The sequence below is a fragment of the Neoarius graeffei genome, chromosome 5 (assembly GCF_027579695.1).
Source record: "Neoarius graeffei isolate fNeoGra1 chromosome 5, fNeoGra1.pri, whole genome shotgun sequence".
NCBI lineage: Eukaryota > Metazoa > Chordata > Actinopteri > Siluriformes > Ariidae > Neoarius > Neoarius graeffei.
In genome coordinates this window covers 33,847,050-33,867,659 of record NC_083573.1, presented here as the reverse complement: position 1 = coordinate 33,867,659, position 20,610 = coordinate 33,847,050, and the positions used below count along the sequence as shown (strand labels likewise).

At 44.4% G+C, this 20,610-nt stretch overlaps 1 protein-coding gene across 2 annotated transcripts in view; it reads right to left on the bottom strand.

Moving 5' to 3' along the window:
- LOC132886660 (uncharacterized) overlaps nucleotides 1-20,610 on the bottom strand; it is a 252,235-nt gene that overhangs the window by 20,549 nt on the left and 211,076 nt on the right. Inside the window, exons 5-10 of one of the 2 annotated variants that reach the window (XM_060921593.1) lie at nucleotides 15,293-15,431; nucleotides 11,164-11,236; nucleotides 6,011-7,078; nucleotides 5,736-5,891; nucleotides 5,173-5,265; nucleotides 4,197-4,421 (exon numbers count right to left, since the gene is read on the bottom strand). In XM_060921593.1, the coding sequence (XP_060777576.1) occupies nucleotides 4,197-4,421; nucleotides 5,173-5,265; nucleotides 5,736-5,891; nucleotides 6,011-6,112 (576 nt within the window). In that variant the 5' untranslated portion in view covers nucleotides 6,113-7,078; nucleotides 11,164-11,236; nucleotides 15,293-15,431. Of the gene's footprint in view, nucleotides 1-3,600; nucleotides 4,422-5,172; nucleotides 5,266-5,735; nucleotides 5,892-6,010; nucleotides 7,079-11,163; nucleotides 11,237-15,292; nucleotides 15,432-20,610 lie in introns of those variants that run through there. The other variant, XM_060921594.1, reaches the window with a different exon arrangement.

Sequence of the window (20,610 nt, the reverse complement as noted above, 5' to 3'; positions counted from 1 at the left end):
CACAGCAGTTCCCCGATTGTGTGCGGCTTACCGGCTCTGGCGATCAGGAGGCTGGCGCGATATGAAGCTTCCTGTGCTTTGGCTACGGGTGTACCATAGGACAGAAAGGTGGAATGCTTCAGTTCATCACGTTTTCGTAAAAAAAAAAATCCATTGGTTTGTCCTTTAGTGCTGTGTGTTTGGTTGTAAGATGCCGTTTGAGATGCGATGGTTTCATAGACTCATTGCTCAGAACGTCCCCGCATACAACACACTGCGGCCTGGGCAGCTCCTCTGTCCCGCTCCAAATGAATCCCAGTTTTATGTATTTTTCGTCATACTTCCTCCTCACTGGTTTCTGCCGTTTGCTAGCAGTTCTGGGGCTGGTTTTGCCACTGTCGTTAGCATCCACGCTCGGCTCACACACGTCCTCTTCAGTTCTCCCTCTCTCCTGATCCACGCTCCCATTCGCGGATTTAAGCCACGACAGTAATTTTGTCCTACTCGTCATAATTAGCAAAGCCACCTCCACCTTTTCCCATCACAGCCTAGTCTACCAATGGCGGATAACCGTCTGTCAGCGGAACCGGCTGGAATGCGTACGTACGCTACGTATGGCTACCCAGAAGCACTTGCAAACTTTTTTAAAATTATTAACTTAATTTGTATCTCCTTTCATTTTCTTGTTATCGGTTGATAGGATATTTTCATCCATTCGGATATTATGGATAGTATTTCACGTTTTATTTTATTTTTTAAATTTTATTTATATTTAATTAAGTGATTCTTTGGCGTACCACTAGAATGGAGCCCGCGTACCACTAGTGGTACGCGTACCACAGTTTGAGAATCTCTGCCCTATAGCATTCACAGCAGGCTGAAACACTACAACCAGTGGCGATCCTAGAGTGATTTACTCCCCGGGCGAAACCCCCTGCTGGCGCCCCCACGTCTCTTTTTTTTTTTTCGGGTTTTTTTTTTTGGGGGGGCGTGTTTTTTTTCGCGCTCGTGCCTCCCCCCCCCCCCCCCCCCCCCGCGTTGGGCTCTGTATTAGCCAACAGAATGTTAACAGCTTTACATGGTCGTTTAAACATTTCTCGTCGTGTGTTGTACGTCGCGGACACGGCCCGTTATAAATTTGCTGTTACCAGAATGGCAATGATCAAGTCGTAATGTATTACTTAAGACTCTGTGTAATGTCATAGTGTAGTACTATGGTAGTAAAGTCTTTTTGATGACTAGTACAACGTTCCGCTGGCGGGATTGTGCATATTATGGGGCTACGACAAGTTAGGCGCACACACACACACACACACACTGATGACGTCACCTGCGCAACTTTGGTATAGAGGGCTACCGCATGACGTCACCCGCGCCGCGAGATTTTGTTAAGCGCCAATAAAGACCAAGTATACACATCTGAGACTGATATTTTATATATGAGATTGATATTGATAATTCATAAAAAAAAAAGTACACGCTTGGAAGACCAAGTACACATCTATGCAAGTACATACATTCATAAAACAAACTACACCTGAAATGTAGCCAGGGCCGGTTCTGCCCTAATCTGGACCCGGGTGCAACATCGCGCAACCCCCCCCCCCCCAAAAAAAAACCCACCAGTCTAAATCAGGACAACCATCACATAACTATAAACATTTTATATCAACTATTTTAACTAAATGGGCTATAATAAATAAGCCTGCAGGCAGCCACGGCGGGCTGCCTCAGAAAAGTAACCATTTGTCCTACCTTAAAACTCGTTTTGCTTTTTCTGCCTCCTTTTTTGTATTTTCGACCCTGCGTTTATTTTCTTTCCTTTTCTGAAAACCCGATTTGTGTCCAGGCATTTTGTTCTGCTACCAACGAACTAACTCGTCAGGTCTCGTCTCTCGAGTCCGCGATGATTCCCGTGGGAAGGGCAACAACTGATACATTTTTACAAACAGCCAATAGGGAGGTTGCAACGTTCAGGCTCTTCTTTGCTCACAGACACTCAGTAATGCACTTATTCTCTGTCTCCTGGCAGAAAGCTCCTTGGTTTGCTCCCCTTGTGTCTCAATCACAGCTGGTATTCTGTAGAAAGACTACTTTTCACCTTTCCCATCAGCTTTGTTGGAACACCCTAACACAGCACAAAAGTTTACCATTGTAGGTTTTTGATGAATGAAGTGCCTCGTGGGTTTAAATTCCGCGCGCTGCCGTTATTTCCCCCTAATCACGAGTTTGTTGGTCTTCCAATATGGCGCAGGGTTTGTTTACTTCCGGTTTCCGGTGACGTCAGTGAAAAGGGTCTATTGGGCTTCCCCATCCAAAATGTTCACACACACACACACACACCCGCCCGTCTTGTTTTTTTTTTTTTTTTCGGGTTTTTTTTGGGGGGGGACCTTTTTTTTTTTTGGGGGGGGGGGGGGGGGGGGGGTGGGGGCGTTTTTTTTTCGCGCCCGCGCTCGTGCCGCCCCTCCCGCGATGCCGGGTTTTCAATCAAAAAAACTTCGGACGTGACAGCTGTTATCTCTCACATCCGAAGTTTACAATTCGCGCTGCTGCTGGTCTTTCTGCTGCAGGTAACAGTGTGCGTGTAGCGCTTTAAGGAGTCCGTGTAGAACACTCCGTCATGTCAGTTCCGATCTTCGAGCCAGCGCACGTCAAAATTAATAAATCTTATTATCTGTTCAGCACAGGGGCCACAACAGGGGCCAGGAGTAATTTTACAGGGGCACTGGCCCCCGTTTAAAACCGCCTATGGTTGTTTGTCTCTATAGAGACAAAAAATAAATGACCTTATTTACGCAAAAAAATTGTGGCAACAATTTCCACGTAATTTTCTTATGTAAATCTTACGTTTGTTTTCCAAATATCCTTTACTATAATATTTTATGTAAAGCTTACGAATGTTTTTTACATACATTTTTCTAGCTTTCTGAATGTTAATCAATCCTTTAAAATTATGTTTTTTCTACTAATCTTTCCCTGTTCTCAAACCTAACATGCTTCAAATTTTTTCAACATGAATTTATAATAACAATACAGTAATGTAATAACATGACACCATGCAATTTACATAACAGCTGGTTTAATTAAGAAATTGTTGTGTGCATCACATTTTATCAAACATCACCTTTTATCAAAACATCACGCCCACAACTGGGCAAGTTACAAAGATTTATCTCTAGGTATAAAGGTAAAAACAATGAGAATGGAAAACAAAAGAAAAAAAAGCCTCGTGTGCAACACCATGAGATGCAAAAAGAATCCTAATTATATTAGTAATTTGCTTTTTAGTGTTTGTACTTAGTTCCTCTTTGGGTCAAGCTCAAGAAAGTCCCATGAGCAGTATACATGCCTTTTGTTTCCACATTTAGTGAGCACTTCAGTTCCATCGATTACCAGTGGAACATCCACTAGATTGCAATTAAACTTCATCTCATCTCATTATCTCTAGCCACTTTATCCTTCTACAGGGTCGCAGGCAAGCTGGAGCCTATCCCAGCTGACTATGGGTGAAAGGCGGGGTACACCCTGGACAAGTCGCCAGGTCATCACAGGGCTGACACATAGACACAGACAACCATTCACACTCACATTCACACCTACGCTCAATTTAGAGTCACCAGTTAACCTAACCTGCATGTCTTTGGACTGTGGGGGAAACCGGAGCACCCGGAGGAAACCCACGCGGACACGGGGAGAACATGAAAACTCCACACAGAAAGGCCCTCGCCGGCCCCGGGGCTCGAACCCAGGACCTTCTTGCTGTGAGGCGACAGCACTAACCACTACACCACCGTGCCGCCGCAATTAAACTTTGTTTATAAAAATTATTTGAAACTAACATTTCAGTAGTCTTCCAGTAACGCATAATGCTTCCAAACTACCTTCCATGGGCTCCACCAAACTGCACCATGAAATTTACATAACTGGTTTAATTAAGTATTTACAGAACTGTACTGTGTGCAACTGTATCAAACATATTTTATCAAAACATCACGCCCACAACTGGGCAAGTTACAAAGATTTGTAACATTTTTCTCTAGTTATAAAGGTAACAATGAGAATGGAAACATGTTCATGAGAACAAGAGAAGAAAATAAAGGCTTAGTGTTTGTGTGACACCCTGCAATACAAGAAGAATCCTATTTTGCCAGTAATTTGGTTTTTAGTGTTTGCACTTTGTTCAGAAGCCTCTTTGGGTCAAGCTCAAGAATTACCTTCTGAAAAAAATCAAAGGTGTTTTTCAGTTGATGTGGGTACTCAAGGTTCAAGGCATATATCAGTCCCATCAGCAGTATACAGGCCTTTGTTTTGCTTCCACACTTAGTGAGCACTTCAGCACCATCGATTGCCAGTACAACATCCACTGGATCCACTGGATCATCTTGGGTGTAGACCAGAAGGATCTTCACGGTTTGAGACTGGCTGCTTCGGTCATTCTCCTTGATTAAAGAAAAACACAACAGCACATTAACAAAGTAGACACTCCACTATGGTACTCTGGAAATCCAGAGTTCTCGTGAGAGCACAGTTTGAATTTGCTCTGCAAGTCACTCTTGCAGTAACTAATGATGCTCATTTCTCATGCCGCCAGAATCAAGCTGCACCAATCATGCAAATTTGAGTTGGGCCATTTTCATTAATCATAGCCAGACCTTAAATCTTTCTGGATTTGGGTCTGGATTTCCGTGTTAAAGGGGAACACCGGCACGTCCCAATCTATATTCCAGTGGAAGCAGTAGTCAAGTACAACGAGCTGACAAAGAATGAACCGAAATGATGCAACCTGAACGGAGTTATGGTGCTTTTAGTGAAGCAGCAAAATAGTGTAGCAAACAGGGCAAGCTTCGAATGTAAAAGCTACGTAAACTACTTGCCCTGATTGCTACGCTATTTTGCTGCCTCGCTAAGACTGCTATAACTCCATTCCGGTTGCATCATTTCGGTTCATATTTTGTCAACTCGTTGTACTCAACCACTGCTTCCACTGGAATGTAGGTTCGGACGTGCTGGCGTTCCCCTTTAAAACCTTGGTAAGATAATTGACATGTTACATTTGGCACTAAACCATGTACTTGGAATACCACCTACATTTTTTTTTACTGACAGCATCAAATACCCAGAGAACTGTTCAGACAAGATGGAAGGAATGACAAATATGTCAACACAAATGACCATTACAAATGGGTATACCTGGCACTTGAGAAACAGGTCATCGTTGCTTTCTCCAAAGTATTCTATGAGGCTGCAGATGACTGCGTATCTTTGATGTTCGATACCATGGACCTGTTAGGAGACACATTTATACATGGCATTTATACATTGATACATTCCTTTTATTACTGTTGTAGGAGTATTTTTATTTTGATGCAGGTTATGTAGGCTTACTTATGTCACTTTAGAGATGTATTTGCTAAAAATCTATAAACACTTATAAAAACTTTCACTGTTAGTATGGACCTGTTAGGAGACACATTTACACATGGCAAAATAAAACATAACAGTCAAAAGTTTGGACAGACCTAACACTCAAGGTTATGCAGTGAACAAACAAAACAGAGCAAATTGTTTTATATGTTAGGCCCCTCAAGCAGTCAACATTTGCTGTGATTTCTAGACATGTTGAACACTTGTTGGCAACTTTTTAAATTCATGTCAATTGAAAAGCATTCTAGATGACCACCTCAAAAAAAAATGGTTATGATGACTTTTATTCTACAATGTCAGAAAAAGAAAAGACTCATTGCGATGAGTACCTGGCACAGAGTATCCAAGATCGGCCGGATCTTGGTTCCAGCCACTCCTCCCTTGCTTCTCATCACGCTGAGAAGCTGTGGAGTGTAACTATCAAGTTTGTCCAGGAACGTTGACTCAAGTGGAATGGCTGTAATTCTTCTGAACTCCTTTTTAACCTAAAATTACAAAAAAGCACAGTGCTCCGCAATAAATCATTTTAGAATTTGTGCATGGATTGATAACAATAAACACAAACTGAAATGGAAACAAGATATTACAGATTGAGCTATCTTACTTGATCCTCTTGGAACAAGGCAGGCCATCTCTCCATAAAATCCTGGACAGAGGGACCATCATGGACAACTTCAAGCCTACGAACTGCAAATGTCTTGTCCATTTTTGCAGCAATGGCCCTTTCATTATGCTTTTTCTTCACTTCATAAAGCAAGTCGAGTCTTTCTTTTTCCAAACTCTCCTGTGTTTCTCCCACTGGATAAGGAGGAAGATAATTTACTTCTGCCCTTCTTGGTCATTTTATGTTTTTTGCCGGGGGATGGTTTGCTGAACCTTTCCTTTTTAAAAAATTCACTTCAATTTCCGGGCAGGATACTTTGCGACTTTTCAGTATCCTACGGAAATTGCTCATCCTTGTTTTCAGACTTTGTTGCCAGCCATACATCCCTGAAAAGGACCCAGGCTCCTTGAGACATGGAAACTTCTCCACAAGCGCTTGCACAACTTGTAGTATGTGGTCATCCTTGGGATAAGCTGTATAATGGAAGATTGCGTCAGACAAAGTGTGCCTAATAGCTGCCTTCACCCTTGTGTCATTGAATAGCGTGCCATTCATATGGTAAAGTTTGTTTGCCTCTTGCAGAATCAACTCCACATCGCGTGAAAACTTGGGTATCTCAAAGTGTAGGGGCCAAGGTTCCAATCGGCAAGAATTTGGAAGGATCTCTGTGTCTCTTGAGCTACTGCTCAAGGTGTCATCTGCACTATGTTGTGCCTCAGAATTTGAAGTATCTTGTGATGATCTTGGAGTAGATGTCATCGGCTCAGATTCAGCTATAGGGCTGAAGGTAAGGGTGACTGTGGACTCCACTTGGACAATTTTGATTGTGCTCTTGTCATTTATATCTGCAGTTGAGGTCAGTGTGAAATATTCATTGCCAAAATCTTTATCCTCATACATTACAGAAAAATCCCCATCAGGTTGGAATGTCTCCAGGATTATTGCGCAAAGTGCTTCTACGGTTTCAGGAATGCCAGAGGGAAGGATAAGCTTCCTCACATCACCGTTTTTAATCACCACTCTTAATTGGGCTGGCGGAGACATTCCTGCTGGTCTGGATGCACTCAGCTGTGATGGGGGAAAAAAAGAATAATTTGTTAATGACTGAAATAGACTACAGAATTGTTCATAGAGTTGGAGTTTAAAGGAACAGTATGTAAGTTTGTGGCCAAAACTGGTACTGCAATCACATTCAAAATACTACAGAACATAGTACCCTCTCCTCCTCCTCCCAAACAAGATTTTGCCAGCTAGGCCTAGGATCCTAAAATCAGACTGGTGGAGGGTGGCGCAACAGGCCAAAACACATAATATACACATAGTAAACATATAATGACAACGTCAACAAGTTGAGGGCTGCAAATTCACTTTTGTAATGTAAATTTTATGATTAATTTACATTTCTTACATATGGTTCCTTTAATAATGAAATAAATCTCCCTTCAATCTTATGTTGGGTTACTTCTGACTACAGCAATATAGTAGGCCAGTAAACAAGCTGAACTGTGCCCTTTCAGAAACATCTAAAGAAGTGTTTTTAATTCAACATGTAAGGATAATACTGCCATATGAAATGCTTTATGTGCAATTACCTATTCTGATGCGCAAATAAAGTGTTTTAGAGACACCATTTGTCTGCCTGCGACTTTGTATGCTGTTAGGGGATAGATATCAGCCAGCTGTGGTTGTTCGAGGACTTCTATCCTTCTTGTGTATTCAACTTCAAAAGCCCGGAAATGTTCATCATACCATGCACTTAATATCTTCATGACAAAAAATGGAGCTCCATCCACAATGATAATCTGAACTATTTCGGCAAAATCAGGCAATCCTCCAGTTTGTCCATAAGGCAACAGCATTCCAACAGCATACTCAGTGCCCAAAATTGACACTTTTTTTGCCATGTTCACAGACAATTCACTGGGAAACTTCCTTGCAATGGACTCTTTGATATCTCCTCTGAGAACTTCAACAGTTCATCTCATCTCATTATCTCTAGCCGCTTTATCCTTCTACAGGGTCGCAGGCAAGCTGGAGCCTATCCCAGCTGACTACGGGCGAAAGGCGGGGTACACCCTGGACAAGTCGCCAGGTCATCACAGGGCTGACACATAGACACAGACAACCATTCACACTCACATTCACACCTACGGTCAATTTAGAGTCACCAGTTAACCTAACCTGCATGTCTTTGGACTGTGGGGGAAACCGGAGCACCCGGAGGAAACTCACGCGGACACGGGGAGAACATGCAAAATCCACACAGAAAGGCCCTCACCGGCCCCGGGGCTCGAACCCAGGACCTTCTTGCTGTGAGGCAACAGCGCTAACCACTACACCACCGTGCTGCCCTCTTAGCCATTGTCATTAAGATATTTCGAAAGGAACCGGTCTGGCGCACAATCTTCTTAAAAAAGCTGTGCTTCCCTTCAAACCTCATCGTCCACAAAGCCACTACCGGTCCAAAGGCTGTGATGAGCCATGGATAGTGCTTGAGAAAATGGTGCTTGGGAATAATTCTTTCTTCTGGGAACACTTCCAAAAATCTGTGTCGGTGCTCACCAATCTTACTCTCAAGGTAACCAATTGTGTAGTGTGTATGAACTGGAGCCATAACAAGCTCAACAATATCTTTAAGAGTCATTATGACCTGCCACACAAGGTCATCTTCTGGTACTTTTCTGCCGACCATAAAAGGCAACAACCGCAACAAACACCAGTTCTCATGTGCGTTGCCTCCTATGCTTCTCCGTGAGGGTAAGTCCAGTGGTACAGCTTGAGGGCAGTTTGTTTTGTCAGACCATTTGTAGGGAAACTGTCGGATAGAATGATTTAACTCCTCAAGAGAGGAAAACTTCTTCTTGATGAGAATATTCAGACATAAAGCAAGTTCCAGGGGTACTATTCCCTCAAGCAGATCATGCATAACATCTGGAGGGTAACCAGAGATGGCATGAAAAAAGCTAAGTCTGTCGGAGATGGCACACTGTGATTTTACTCCAAAACAATGGCCCTGTGTAGAGTTGTTCAATGCATTTTCAACATGCAGACTGTGGTCATGCTTTGTTCGAAGAGGGAATATTCCTGTATTTACGCCATGACTTTGAACCTCAGCACGTTCTGCTGTACAAAAGCGGCAATAATGTGATGCAGAAAAGCTTTCGACGAACCCCCCAATTGAATGAGCGTCGAGATTGTCTGCAACCACACAGAATGCAGTGCCTTTGAGGTTTTTATCCAAACATGGAACATAGATCCCTTCATCCTCTAAAACCTTCAAATCTCTGAGCAAAGGTTCTAGCACTTTAGGGTATCCATACCGTTTAATATCATCTGCCCTGCAAAGGATGGCAAGAAAAATAGAGGGGAGTGTAGATCTCAAAGTAGCTGGGATATCTCCCAATACCCAATACACAGCTGTGATCTTGTGCTTTTTCCGTGACGTCCCTAATGGATTACAAACTTCAAAATCATCAACATAAAGTATTAGTGACAATTTTGTATCATCTGTAGATAAGAACTGGTTGTCTCTGTAATGTGACCCATCATGAAAGGACCTGTAATCTGCTTCAGAATGTGTCCTGCTATGGAAGACATTATCCTGGATGTCTTTGTTGACCAAAAGCTGAGAAAGCACAGGCAAAATTGGCACACACTGGAAGGTTTTGTGCTCCTTGTCATCAAGAATGTATTCAACAGGTTCTACGACAGAAAAGTGTTCCTTCAAGAAGATGCTTCTTTTGTAAGATGTGCTGAAAGGCCCATCTGCGGCTAAAGCTGAACTTACAGGGTTTTGCTGGCAAATATTTGTCACTAGCTCTGAAACCACAGAATCATCAATATTGCACCCATGCTTTTGCAAAGTGCTTAGTAAAATCTCTTTAATAACTGGACCTGAAGCAGCAGAAATAATGAAATGAAGCTCTTCTATGATGTAATTCAAACATGTCTTGGAGACATTAAAAATGCTCTCCAATTTAAGGAAGAGACATCCAAGTCTGTCAACAATTGTCTTTCTTATATCTTCTTCTTCCTCCTGTCAAAGACAGGATTCCTGTCAAAGACAGAATCAAAGTTGCTTTCATTTTCTTCACCTTCGTCAACTAACTGGCATTGCTCATCCTGAAAAACCGACCTCTTGAAATCTTCATGTGTATGAGGAGTATGTTTTTTGCTTTTGTGAGAGAAAAATGTTCTGTATATGTTTGTGGTGTGATCACAATCTTGGAACACACAACTTACAGTTTCAAATCTTTTAAGATGACTTCCAATATGCTCAAAATATTGCCTCTCTGTTTGGAAACCACATGATCGGCACACAAGACATGTAAACGGTCTTAGCTGATTTGATGCTGTAGATTGTATATGATATTGTGACAAATGGGTACGCAATGCACTCCAGGTCTTGAAAGAGCACGGACAATCAGAATGTAGTCATGGTACTGACTGGTTTCGACCACAGTGTCCATGTTTTAGTCTATAATGTTTTAACAATTCAGACCTTCTTTGTGCCACAAAATCACATGTTTTGCAATGCCAATTCATTTCCTAGAGCCTGAGATTGCCAGTTTGGTATCATTGTCTTATCTTTACAAAGGCTGTCAAATGATGGTTGTCAATGCTGTAAACAAACAAACAAACAAAAAACAACCTAGAGGTTAGCCTACATAACTGAAAATTATAATTGACACAAAGACAGCAGGCAACTGCAGATATTCAGTTAAATTTTAGATTCAATAAGAGCGGAAGCTGCATATTTCAACAGCATTTTCCAGCCCTGCCCTGCCTTTTTGTGTGCATTCTGCTGCCAAAACTTAGGAGAGGCACACTAAAACACCAGCACTGCCATGTTAAAATATACTGCATTGTCTTTGCCTTGGTGTTTGTATAAGGTACTACAAATACTCAAACAATGACCTACTGTAACTTGGAAAAAGTCTCACAGCAACTTTACAGTTAGCCATTTGCAAGCAAATTAGCCAGATTTAGATTTTAACTTACTGTTTAACATTAGATGCTCATAACACCAGCATAACACAGTCAAAAAATCTCTAAAATAGTGAAACATAAAATAAGGTATTCCTAAGAATGATGGCAATAAAATGATAGCTTTTCAAGATATTTATGTTTAGTTACCATAGTTGGTTACTTACCTTAGCAGAATACTTTGGCGCCTCTCTTTACTATTTTGGTACGTCCACTGCCTTTCAGCTGGTACCACCTCGGCTATAAGTAGCACAAACATGCTATTGTTCACTTTCACACGGTTAGCAGGCTTAATATTTATGCTCATTAGCCATATTATATTAGCACAGTGTAAACAAGCCCACATCCCAACAATTCAATGTATCTATGAACCAGAGAAATTCATAAACCTAACTAGCGAGGTAGTCGGTAGCCTACTAAATGGCAGAAACTCGTCTCGTCTCATCTCGTCTTCTTCCGCTTATCCAGGACCGGGTCGCGGAGGCAGCAGTCTAAGCATGGAAGCCCAAACTTCCCTTTCCCCAGACACCTCGGCCAGCTCCTCGGGAAGAACACCGAGGCGTTCCCAGGCCAGCCGAGAGACATAGTCCCTCCAGCGTGTCCTGGGTCTTCCCCGGGGCCTCCTCCCGGGGGGACATGCCTGGAACACCTCCCCAGGGAGGCGTCCAGGAGGCATCCGAAAAAGATGCCCGAGCCACCTCAGCTGGTTCCTCTCGATGTGGAGGAGCAGCGGCTCTACTCCGAGCTCCTCCCGAGTGACTGTGCTTCTCACCCTATCTCTAAGGGAGCGCCCAGCCACCCTGCGAAGGAAACTCATTTCAGCCGCTTGTATCCGTGATCTTGTTCTTTCTGTCATTACCCAAAGCTCATGACCATAGTCATGACCATGGTCCCCTCCTAGAACTGCCACCTTATTGTGGTGGAGGGGTTTGTGTGCTTGAATGATCCTAGGAGCTATGTTGTCGGGGGCATTATGCCCCTGTTAGGGTTTCCCAAGGCAGACAGGTCCTAGGTGACAGGCCAGACCAAGAGCAGTTCACCAAAAAACCCCTATGGAGAAAAAATCCAGGACCGTGACGTCGCCCGGTAGGACGCAGCCGGGGCCCCACCCTGGAGCCAGGCCCGGGGTTGGGGCTCGTATGCGAGCGCTTGGTGGCCGGGCCTTTGCCCATGGGGCCCGGCCGGGCTCAGCCCGAAGAGGTGACGTGGGCCCGACCTCCTGTGGGTTCACCACCCACAGAGGTAGCAGTAGGGGTTTGGTGCAGTGTGGATTGGGTGGCAGTCGAAGGCAGGGGCCTCGACGACCTGATCCCCGGACACAGCGGCTGGCTGTTGGGACATGGAATGTCACTTCGCTGGGGGGGAAGGAGCCTGAGCTTGTGCGGGAGGTTGAGAGGTACCGGCTAGAGATAGTCGGGCTCACCTCCATGCACAGCTTGGGCTCTGGAACCCAGCTCCTCGAGAGGGGCTGGACTTTCCACTTCTCTGGAGTCGCCCGTGGTGAGCGGCGGCGGGCTGGTGTGGGCTTCCTTATAGCTCCCCAGCTCAGCCGCCATGTGTTGGAGTTTACCCCAGTGAACGAGAGGGTCGCCTCTCTGCGCCTTCGGATTGGGGAGAGGGCTCTTGCTGTTGTTTGTGCCTACGGGCCAAATAGCAGTATAGAGTATCCGGCCTTCTTGGAGTCCCTGGGAGAGGTACTGAGGGGTGCTCAGACTGGGGACTCCATTGTGCTACTGGGGGACTTCAATGCTCACGTGGGCGATGACAGTGACACCTGGAGGGGCGTGGTTGGGAGGAACGGCCTCCCCGATCTGAACCCGAGTGGTGTTTTGTTATTGGACTTCTGTGCTAGTCACAGTTTGTCCATAACGAACACCATGTTCGAGCATAGGGGTGTCCATAAGTGCACGTGGCACCAGGACACCTTAGGTCGGAGGTCGATGATCGACTTTGTAGTCGTGTCATCTGATCTCCGACCCTATGTCTTGGACACTCGGGTGAAGAGAGGGGCTGAGTTGTCAACTGATCACCACCTGGTGGTGAGTTGGATCCGCTGGCGGAGGAGGAAGCTGGACAGACCTGGCAGGCCCAAACGTATGGTGAGGGTCTGCTGGGAACGTCTGGCCGAGCACTCTGTTGGGGAGGTCTTTAACTCCCACCTCCGGGAGAGCTTTTCCCAGCTTCCGAGGGAGGCGGGGGACATTGAGTCTGAGTGGACCATGTTCTCTACCTCCATTGTGGATGCAGCTGTTCGGAGCTGTGGCCGCAAGGTCTCCGGTGCCTGTCGTGGCGGCAATCCCCGAACCCGGTGGTGGACACCGGAAGTAAGGGATGCCGTCAAGCTGAAGAAGGAGTCCTATCGGGCCATGTTGACCTCCGGGACTCCTGAGGCAGCCGACGGGTATCGGCAGGCCAGGCGTGCTGCAGCTCGGGCAGTTGCGGAGGCAAAAACTCGGAACTGGGAGGAGTTCGGGGAGGCCATGGAGAAGGACTATCGGTCGGCCTCGAAGAAATTCTGGCAAACCGTCCGGCGCCTCAGGAGGGGGAAGCAGTACTCTGCCAACACTGTTTACAGTGCGGGTGGGGAGCTGTTGACCTCGACTGGGGACATTGTCGGGCGGTGGAAGGAATACTTTGAGGATCTCCTCAATCCCACCGTCATGTCTTCCACTGAGGAGACTGAGGCTGATGACTCAGAGGTGGACTCGTCCATTACCCAAGCCGAAGTCACTGAGGTGGTTTGCAAGCTCCTCGGTGGCAAGGCACCGGGGGTGGATGAGATCCGCCCTGAGTATCTCAAGTCTCTGGATGTTGTGGGGCTGTCTTGGTTGACACGCCTCTGCAACATCGCGTGGCGGTCGGGGACAGTGCCTCTGGAGTGGCAGACTGGGGTGGTGGTCCCTCTTTTTAAGAAAGGGGACCGGAGAGTGTGCTCCAATTATAGGGGAATCACACTTCTCAGCCTCCCAGGGAAAGTTTACTCCAGGGTACTGGAGAGGAGAATTCGACCAATAGTCGAACCTCGGATCCAGGAGGAACAATGCGGTTTTCGTCCTGGTCGCGGAACACTGGACCAGCTCTATACCCTTCATAGGGTGCTCGAGGGTTCATGGGAGTTTGCCCAACCAGTCCACATGTGCTTTGTGGATCTGGAGAAGGCATTCGACCGTGTCCCCCGTGGTATTCTGTGGGGGGTGCTTCGGGAGTATGGGGTTCGGGGCTCTTTGCTAAGGGCTGTCCGGTCCCTGTACGAACGGAGCAGGAGTCTGGTTCGCATTGCCGGCAGTAAGTCAGACCTGTTCCCAGTGCATGTTGGACTCCGTCAGGGCTGCCCTTTGTCACCGGTTCTGTTCATAATTTTTATGGACAGAATTTCTAGGCGCAGCCAGGGGCCGGAAGGAATCCTGTTTGGGAACCACAGGATTTCATCTCTGCTTTTTGCGGATGATGTTGTCCTGTTGGCTTCTTCAAACCAGGACCTTCAGCATGCACTGGGGTGGTTTGCAGTCGAGTGTGAAGCGGCTGGGATGAGAATCAGCACCTCCAAGTCCGAGGCCATGGTTCTCGACCGGAAAAGGGTGGCTTGCCCTCTCCAGGTTGGTGGAGAAGTCCTGCCTCAAGTGGAGGAGTTTAAGTTGGTCATGAGCTATGGTCATGGCAGAAACTACCTAATGCTAATTTGAACTTAACATTTTGGGCATTGTTTAAACCGAATATATTATTGTAACCCAACTTTATTTGCTTTATCCACTTAACCAAATGTCAGTGAAGTTATCCACCTAGCTGTCACAGTGAAATACCGCCACTTCTGAATTTTAAACATTACGTTAGCTAGTTCGCTTAGCATTAGCTCGCTAGCAACAAACTAAGTGGCTAGCTGCCTGACCTTAGTTCGAACCGAACAGCATAGATATGAACAACTTACACTACTAAGCTTGAAATGATACCAACACAAGGAGATTATGACGGATGAAAACAAATATCCTCAATAACGTCAGAAAGATATAATGAGCAACTTATTGGTAAAATCACATTTGCGCCAGTGTCTCATGGTTGCAATAACGTTAACCCCACGTCCTGCGTTGTCGCGTTGCCTTTGAAGTTCATACCATGAGACACAAAGTTCGATCAATTTAATTCAAAATGTGGTTGAATCCTCACAGTTTCACCTTATATTCCATGTGTCCATAGCCTTACCAGCCATTTCACAATTCGGTGGTAAGGATAGGCAGTAACCATTACTATGTTGGACCCATAAGTTGATACCTTTAAGCTTTAACACGTTGGAAACCTTACCTTATAGTGAAGATGAGATGAGTCGCAATCAGGTCGCAATCAATGAGCCTTGAGCACGTCGTCGCCGGATGATTCGGTGACAGCTCTTGCTCTTTGGCTTCAATTCTCTCGATTCAGTCAGAGAACTTGAGTGCTGGGCCTAACGTTATTTCATGCCAAATGCACATGTCTACTGATTACATATAAATTTAGGATACATTTCACCGGATACTTAACATTCTGCATATAACTTGCAAGGAATTTAGTGATAAATAACGTGTGTCGTTCCAAGTATGTTTTACATAATAAAATTAGGCAACTGAGTGTAGTTTATGTAATATTATAGTGAAGCTGACAGAATGTTGTAATTTTATGTATACTATACACATTTAACTATAGCTTATTTACAACACCCCAAAGTCATTTTTTACAGTGGACAATTCGCCAGGTTATCGCGGGGCTGACATATATATATGTCAGCCCCGCGATAACCTGGCGAATTGTCCAGGGTGTACCCCGCCTCTCGCCCATAGGCTGGGATAGGCTTCAGTTTGCCTGCGACCCTGTAGAACAGGATAAGTCACTTGGTTTGATGTACATAATAAAATAAAGTTGATCTTGCATGCAAATGTCATTAACTATGTTAAAAAAATGAAGTTTTTATGTTAGAAATGAAATTTGCAAGTAAAACCAACTTGGTTTTATCATGTAGATCAAACAAAACTACATATGTTTTTAAACAAAATATAGTTTTGTTTGATCTACATGATAAAACCAAGTTGGTTTTACTTGCAAATTTCATTTATAACATAAAAAAATTAAGTAATTCATACAAAGACTAACTTTGTTGAATCTAAACAACAAAATTAAGTTCATATTACTTGGATTGTGGGTGGCAAAAGAGAGCAACTGGACTTGCTTTAAGATTCTTGAAGACATTTCACCCCTCATCCGAAAGGCTTCTTCAGTTCTGTCTGACTAGTAGGGAGTATCAGGTATTTATCCTCTCATGGATGAAAAGCTCATCTAAGGTGTCGTTGAGTCATCCTGTTGGTGTGGGTCACTGGGGGCTGGATGTGAACGGCCTTTGTGTCTGGCTATTCTGTCCTTAGGGTGGACCAGTTTCTGCTTCAGGGTGTTACTGGGTCTGAAATTTACCGGAATGTTGTGTTTGTAGAAGATCCTCCTGAGTTTCTCAGATAGACCAGAAACGTAGGGAATGACAATGTTCTTGCGTTTGTTCCTGTTATCCTCCTTGTCCATTATGTTCCTTTTTCTGCTCTTGAAGAAAGACCAGTTGGGATACCCGCAGTTCTGAAGTGCTTTCTTGATGTGATTCTGCTCCTTCTCTTTTCCCTCTACCGTTGTAGGGATGTTCTGAGCCCTGTGTTGCAAGGTCCTAATGACCCCCAATTTGTGTTCCAGTGGGTGGTGAGAGTCGAAGAGTAGGTACTGGTCTGTGTGTGGGGGTTTCTGGTAGACCTCGATGCTAAGGCTTCTTGTCTTGTCATTAGGGTGATCAATGGATTGCCCGTTAAGGTGATCAATGGAATGCTGATTCTCTCTGTCCTCCTGTGAGTCACTGAAAACAGCTGGGTTTTGGTGTGCATTCAGTTGTCTGGGAAGTGTGCCAAGGACTGCATTGTAGATGGCTGATAAATGATGTATTAGACCCCCACCTCTGTTCAGTGATGGCCGTTCCAGGTTGACAAAAATGGCTTCTTTAACTCCAGAGCAGGCCAGCGTTCCAGGATCTCTCTGACAGGCAGGTCATCATTGATGACTTCTTTCCACCTCTTTCCATTTGCTTTGCAATCAGGGGAAGGTTTTTGTCAGTCTTCTTAGCTTCGTCTACAATTTGGAGTCTAAATTGCTCAAGGCTTACACCATCTTCACCTCTTGGAAAATTAGGCAGGAAATTAACTTCTGCCCTCTTTGGTCTTTTGATGTTAGTGTGGGGAGCTTGTTTGTCTGGGTCGTTTCTACTCCTTTTCCCAAAATTTACAGCTACCTCATGAAATCGTGTATAACTCAACTTAGTGCGGTAGTTCCCCATCTTAAACTTCAAACTATTTTTCCAACCATACCATCCTGTCTGCAATCCTGGCTCTTTCAGACAAGTATGCTTAGTGATAAGTGCCTCTGCTACCACTGAAACTTCCTTATCATTGGAATATGCTTTGAAACTATGCATTTTGGCTGCAAGGGTCTCAAGGATGTCATGTTTTTGGCCCTTAGATAACTTTTTAGAGTTTTCCCTGTTCTCTCATATGCAATATTTCCCTCACTGAGTACGAGTTCTACCTCATAGGGAAAAGTGGGCACTGGAAAAACATCAGGCCATCTCTCAGCTCTGTCTGCAGTCATGGCATAGGGCAATATTATTGTCATTTGGTGCTACTGAACTGGCATCACTGTTAGGGGTGTGCAAAAATATCGATACGGCGATATATCGCGATACTTTGTCTTCCGATTCAATATCGGTACTCAAAATTTGAATATCGATATTTTTTCAAATAATAAATCATGTTTCAGATGGGTTGTAAATCCAGTACAACTTCTGCACCTCCGCTCCGCGAGGTGTCGCTGTGCCGCTCCCTCACTGCAAGGCACTCTTCGTCTTCTCTTTTTTCCCCGGCGGTTGCAGTGAGGAAAAAAAACAAGCAAGCATGACTGTTAACATAAACCTAGAGACGCCGCCGAACTTTAAGGCAGATGTTTGGAGGCACTTTGGATTCCAAAGGAAAGGAGAAAAAAAACAATGAGCTGGACAAAGAGTATGCACTTTGCAAAACCTGTTTCGCTCCAATTAGATATTCAGGTAACACAACAAACTTGCGAACTTACTTAGCACGACACCACCCCGACATTTTAGCTCAGCCGGAGCCACCAAAACCCGACCCGAAGCAAACTACACTGGACAGCGCCAAAGTCCTCCCGTCTACTTCAGTGATGTGTGACTTATGGCCCTTTTCCACTACGCTTTTTCAGCTCACTTCAGCTCACTTTAGCCTGACACGGCTAGCGTTTCGACTACCCCAAAGCAGCACGACTCAGCTCACTTCAGCCTCACTCAGCACCCAAAACTCGTACCGTTTTGCAGCGAGGCTGAAGTGAGCCAAACCATGCTGAGTGAGGCAAGGGGCGTGAGGAGACACTCCCCTGTGTGCTGATTGGTGAGGAGGAGTGTCCTCACATGCCCACACACACCCCTTGAGCACGCTGGGAACCACCATCTGTAAACACCGTAAACCCGGAAGAGGAAGAATTACGACAAATTATGCGCCTCGCCTCATCTATACGCTCTTGCCAGTATCTGTTGGCATTGTCGGTGACAACAAGCCACAGCACCAAGACCAGCAACACTAACAACTCCATGTCCTCCATGTTTATTGTTTACTATCCGGGTCGTGAGACTACTGCTTAAAAAGTCACTGATGTCACTGTTTGCGCCGCCGAACGACATCACGTGACATCCACCTACTTTCGCTAACTCCACCCAATGTGTCCACCCACTTCCAGCCAGCACGGTTCAGCGCGGTTGTAGTCGAAATGCAACGCCAACAGCCCCGCTCAGCTCAACTCAGCCCAACTCAGCACGGCACGGCTCAGCCCAACTCAGCCGCGTTGGTAGTGGAAAAGGGCCATTACTGTAACTGTGAACTTAATTTTGTCATTTAAGGCCAAAGGCTTAAAAAAGCTGCACTTTATTTTGCATTTTCAATTTTAGTGTGTGTGAGACACTGCATTTTATTTTGAGTATTTACTCAAAGTTCAGAAGAAACATGATTCACTGAGGTTTCAATTCAGTTTCAGTGTGTGGACACTGACCCACACTGCACTTTGTTTCATAATTGTGCTCAGGGAGACTAAGATGCCCACTGCACTTTTCAATGTGTTTCAGACAGTGTGTTGTTCCTGCAAAATAAGCATAAGTTAAATGTTCTCAGGTATATGTTCTCAAGTTTACAAAGAACAAATTGATATTAGTGTAAGCACTGAAATGTATGTGCAGTCTGCAGTGCAAGTTTTAAGTTTTCATAAAACAATTTGATTCTGCTTAAGCAGCACTGATGTGTCCATGCTTACAGAAAAGTTGATAATACTAGCAGAGAAATGGGAATTTTCTGTATGTTGTAGTGAAGCAACTCTTGGTTTTGCCAGCAATGGAATAGAGACAAATATATGTCTGGCAAGAGTGTGTAGTTATGTATGTGAAATGTAATTTTACAGTGGTCAATAAATTCTGATTTTCTTCAGTGACACAGATATCGTGATGTGGTTGAAATTTCTTGCAATATATCGATTATCGCAGAATCGCTGTACTGTGATATTATCGGTATCGTGGGCAAAATATCGCCATAGTATCGTATCGTGAGGTATCTGGTGATACCCAGCCCTAATCACTGTCAGACCTTATAACTTTTAGTACAGCCTTCTATGGAAGCTCCTCAATGTCTACAAGGGAACATAACTGCCCGTCCAAGTCTGGATCTTGGTATGATAAACTAAAGTCAAAATCTAGCAGAAACTTTTCTTTTATCATGGTTTTTAGCTCATTCACAGATTCTGGCCATGAAGACAAAGTCATCTTCCTGACAATGTCTGTGGAGGTGGACATGAAGTAGTAAGTTTTGAGCTGCCATTTCCTATTTTTAAAAGAAGAGAAAGAATGGATTGAGGAATTTGATTTGGTGACACAGGCAATTCCCACCACATTTTCACAATTTTGAAAGAAAAACATGATAGGTTTGGATTAAGTATCATTAACCTTAAATGTGTACTGTTTGCAAAAAACAATAATCAGTTAAATTAGTCTCTCTAGGCTTGTCATGATGGGCACTGAGCAGTGTCACTGATTGCCCACTGACTGAGATTACACCAGTGTTCATTTTCTTCACACTGCTACATGACTCTAAGTTCCCACTTCTAAAAACATTTTAATCCTGTAAGTCTCTGATCAAAATAAATCTTTTTTGTGTGTGTCAACATTAAATGTCCATCAATATTGTACGCCATGAGACTTACTGTGTCGTTTAGTTCTGACAGCTGATGCACAGAGAAGTTGTCTGAGGATATCAGCTCAAACAATCTTAAATGCTCACTGTACCAGCATTCATAGTTTCTGCCAAGAAAGGAAACAGTTATTCACAAGCAGTATCTGCTCAATCCTGCTGAATTTTGGAAGTCCTCCAATCTGGCCTGCAGAAACAAACATTCCATTTGCGTACTCTGTCATTTATGGAGACCTTTTGATGTACTATATATGTTTTGGCTATCTCTCTCTGTCTTTATGAAGTCTTTTGCCACTTGATGCAGTGTGGCAACTTGGACAGAAG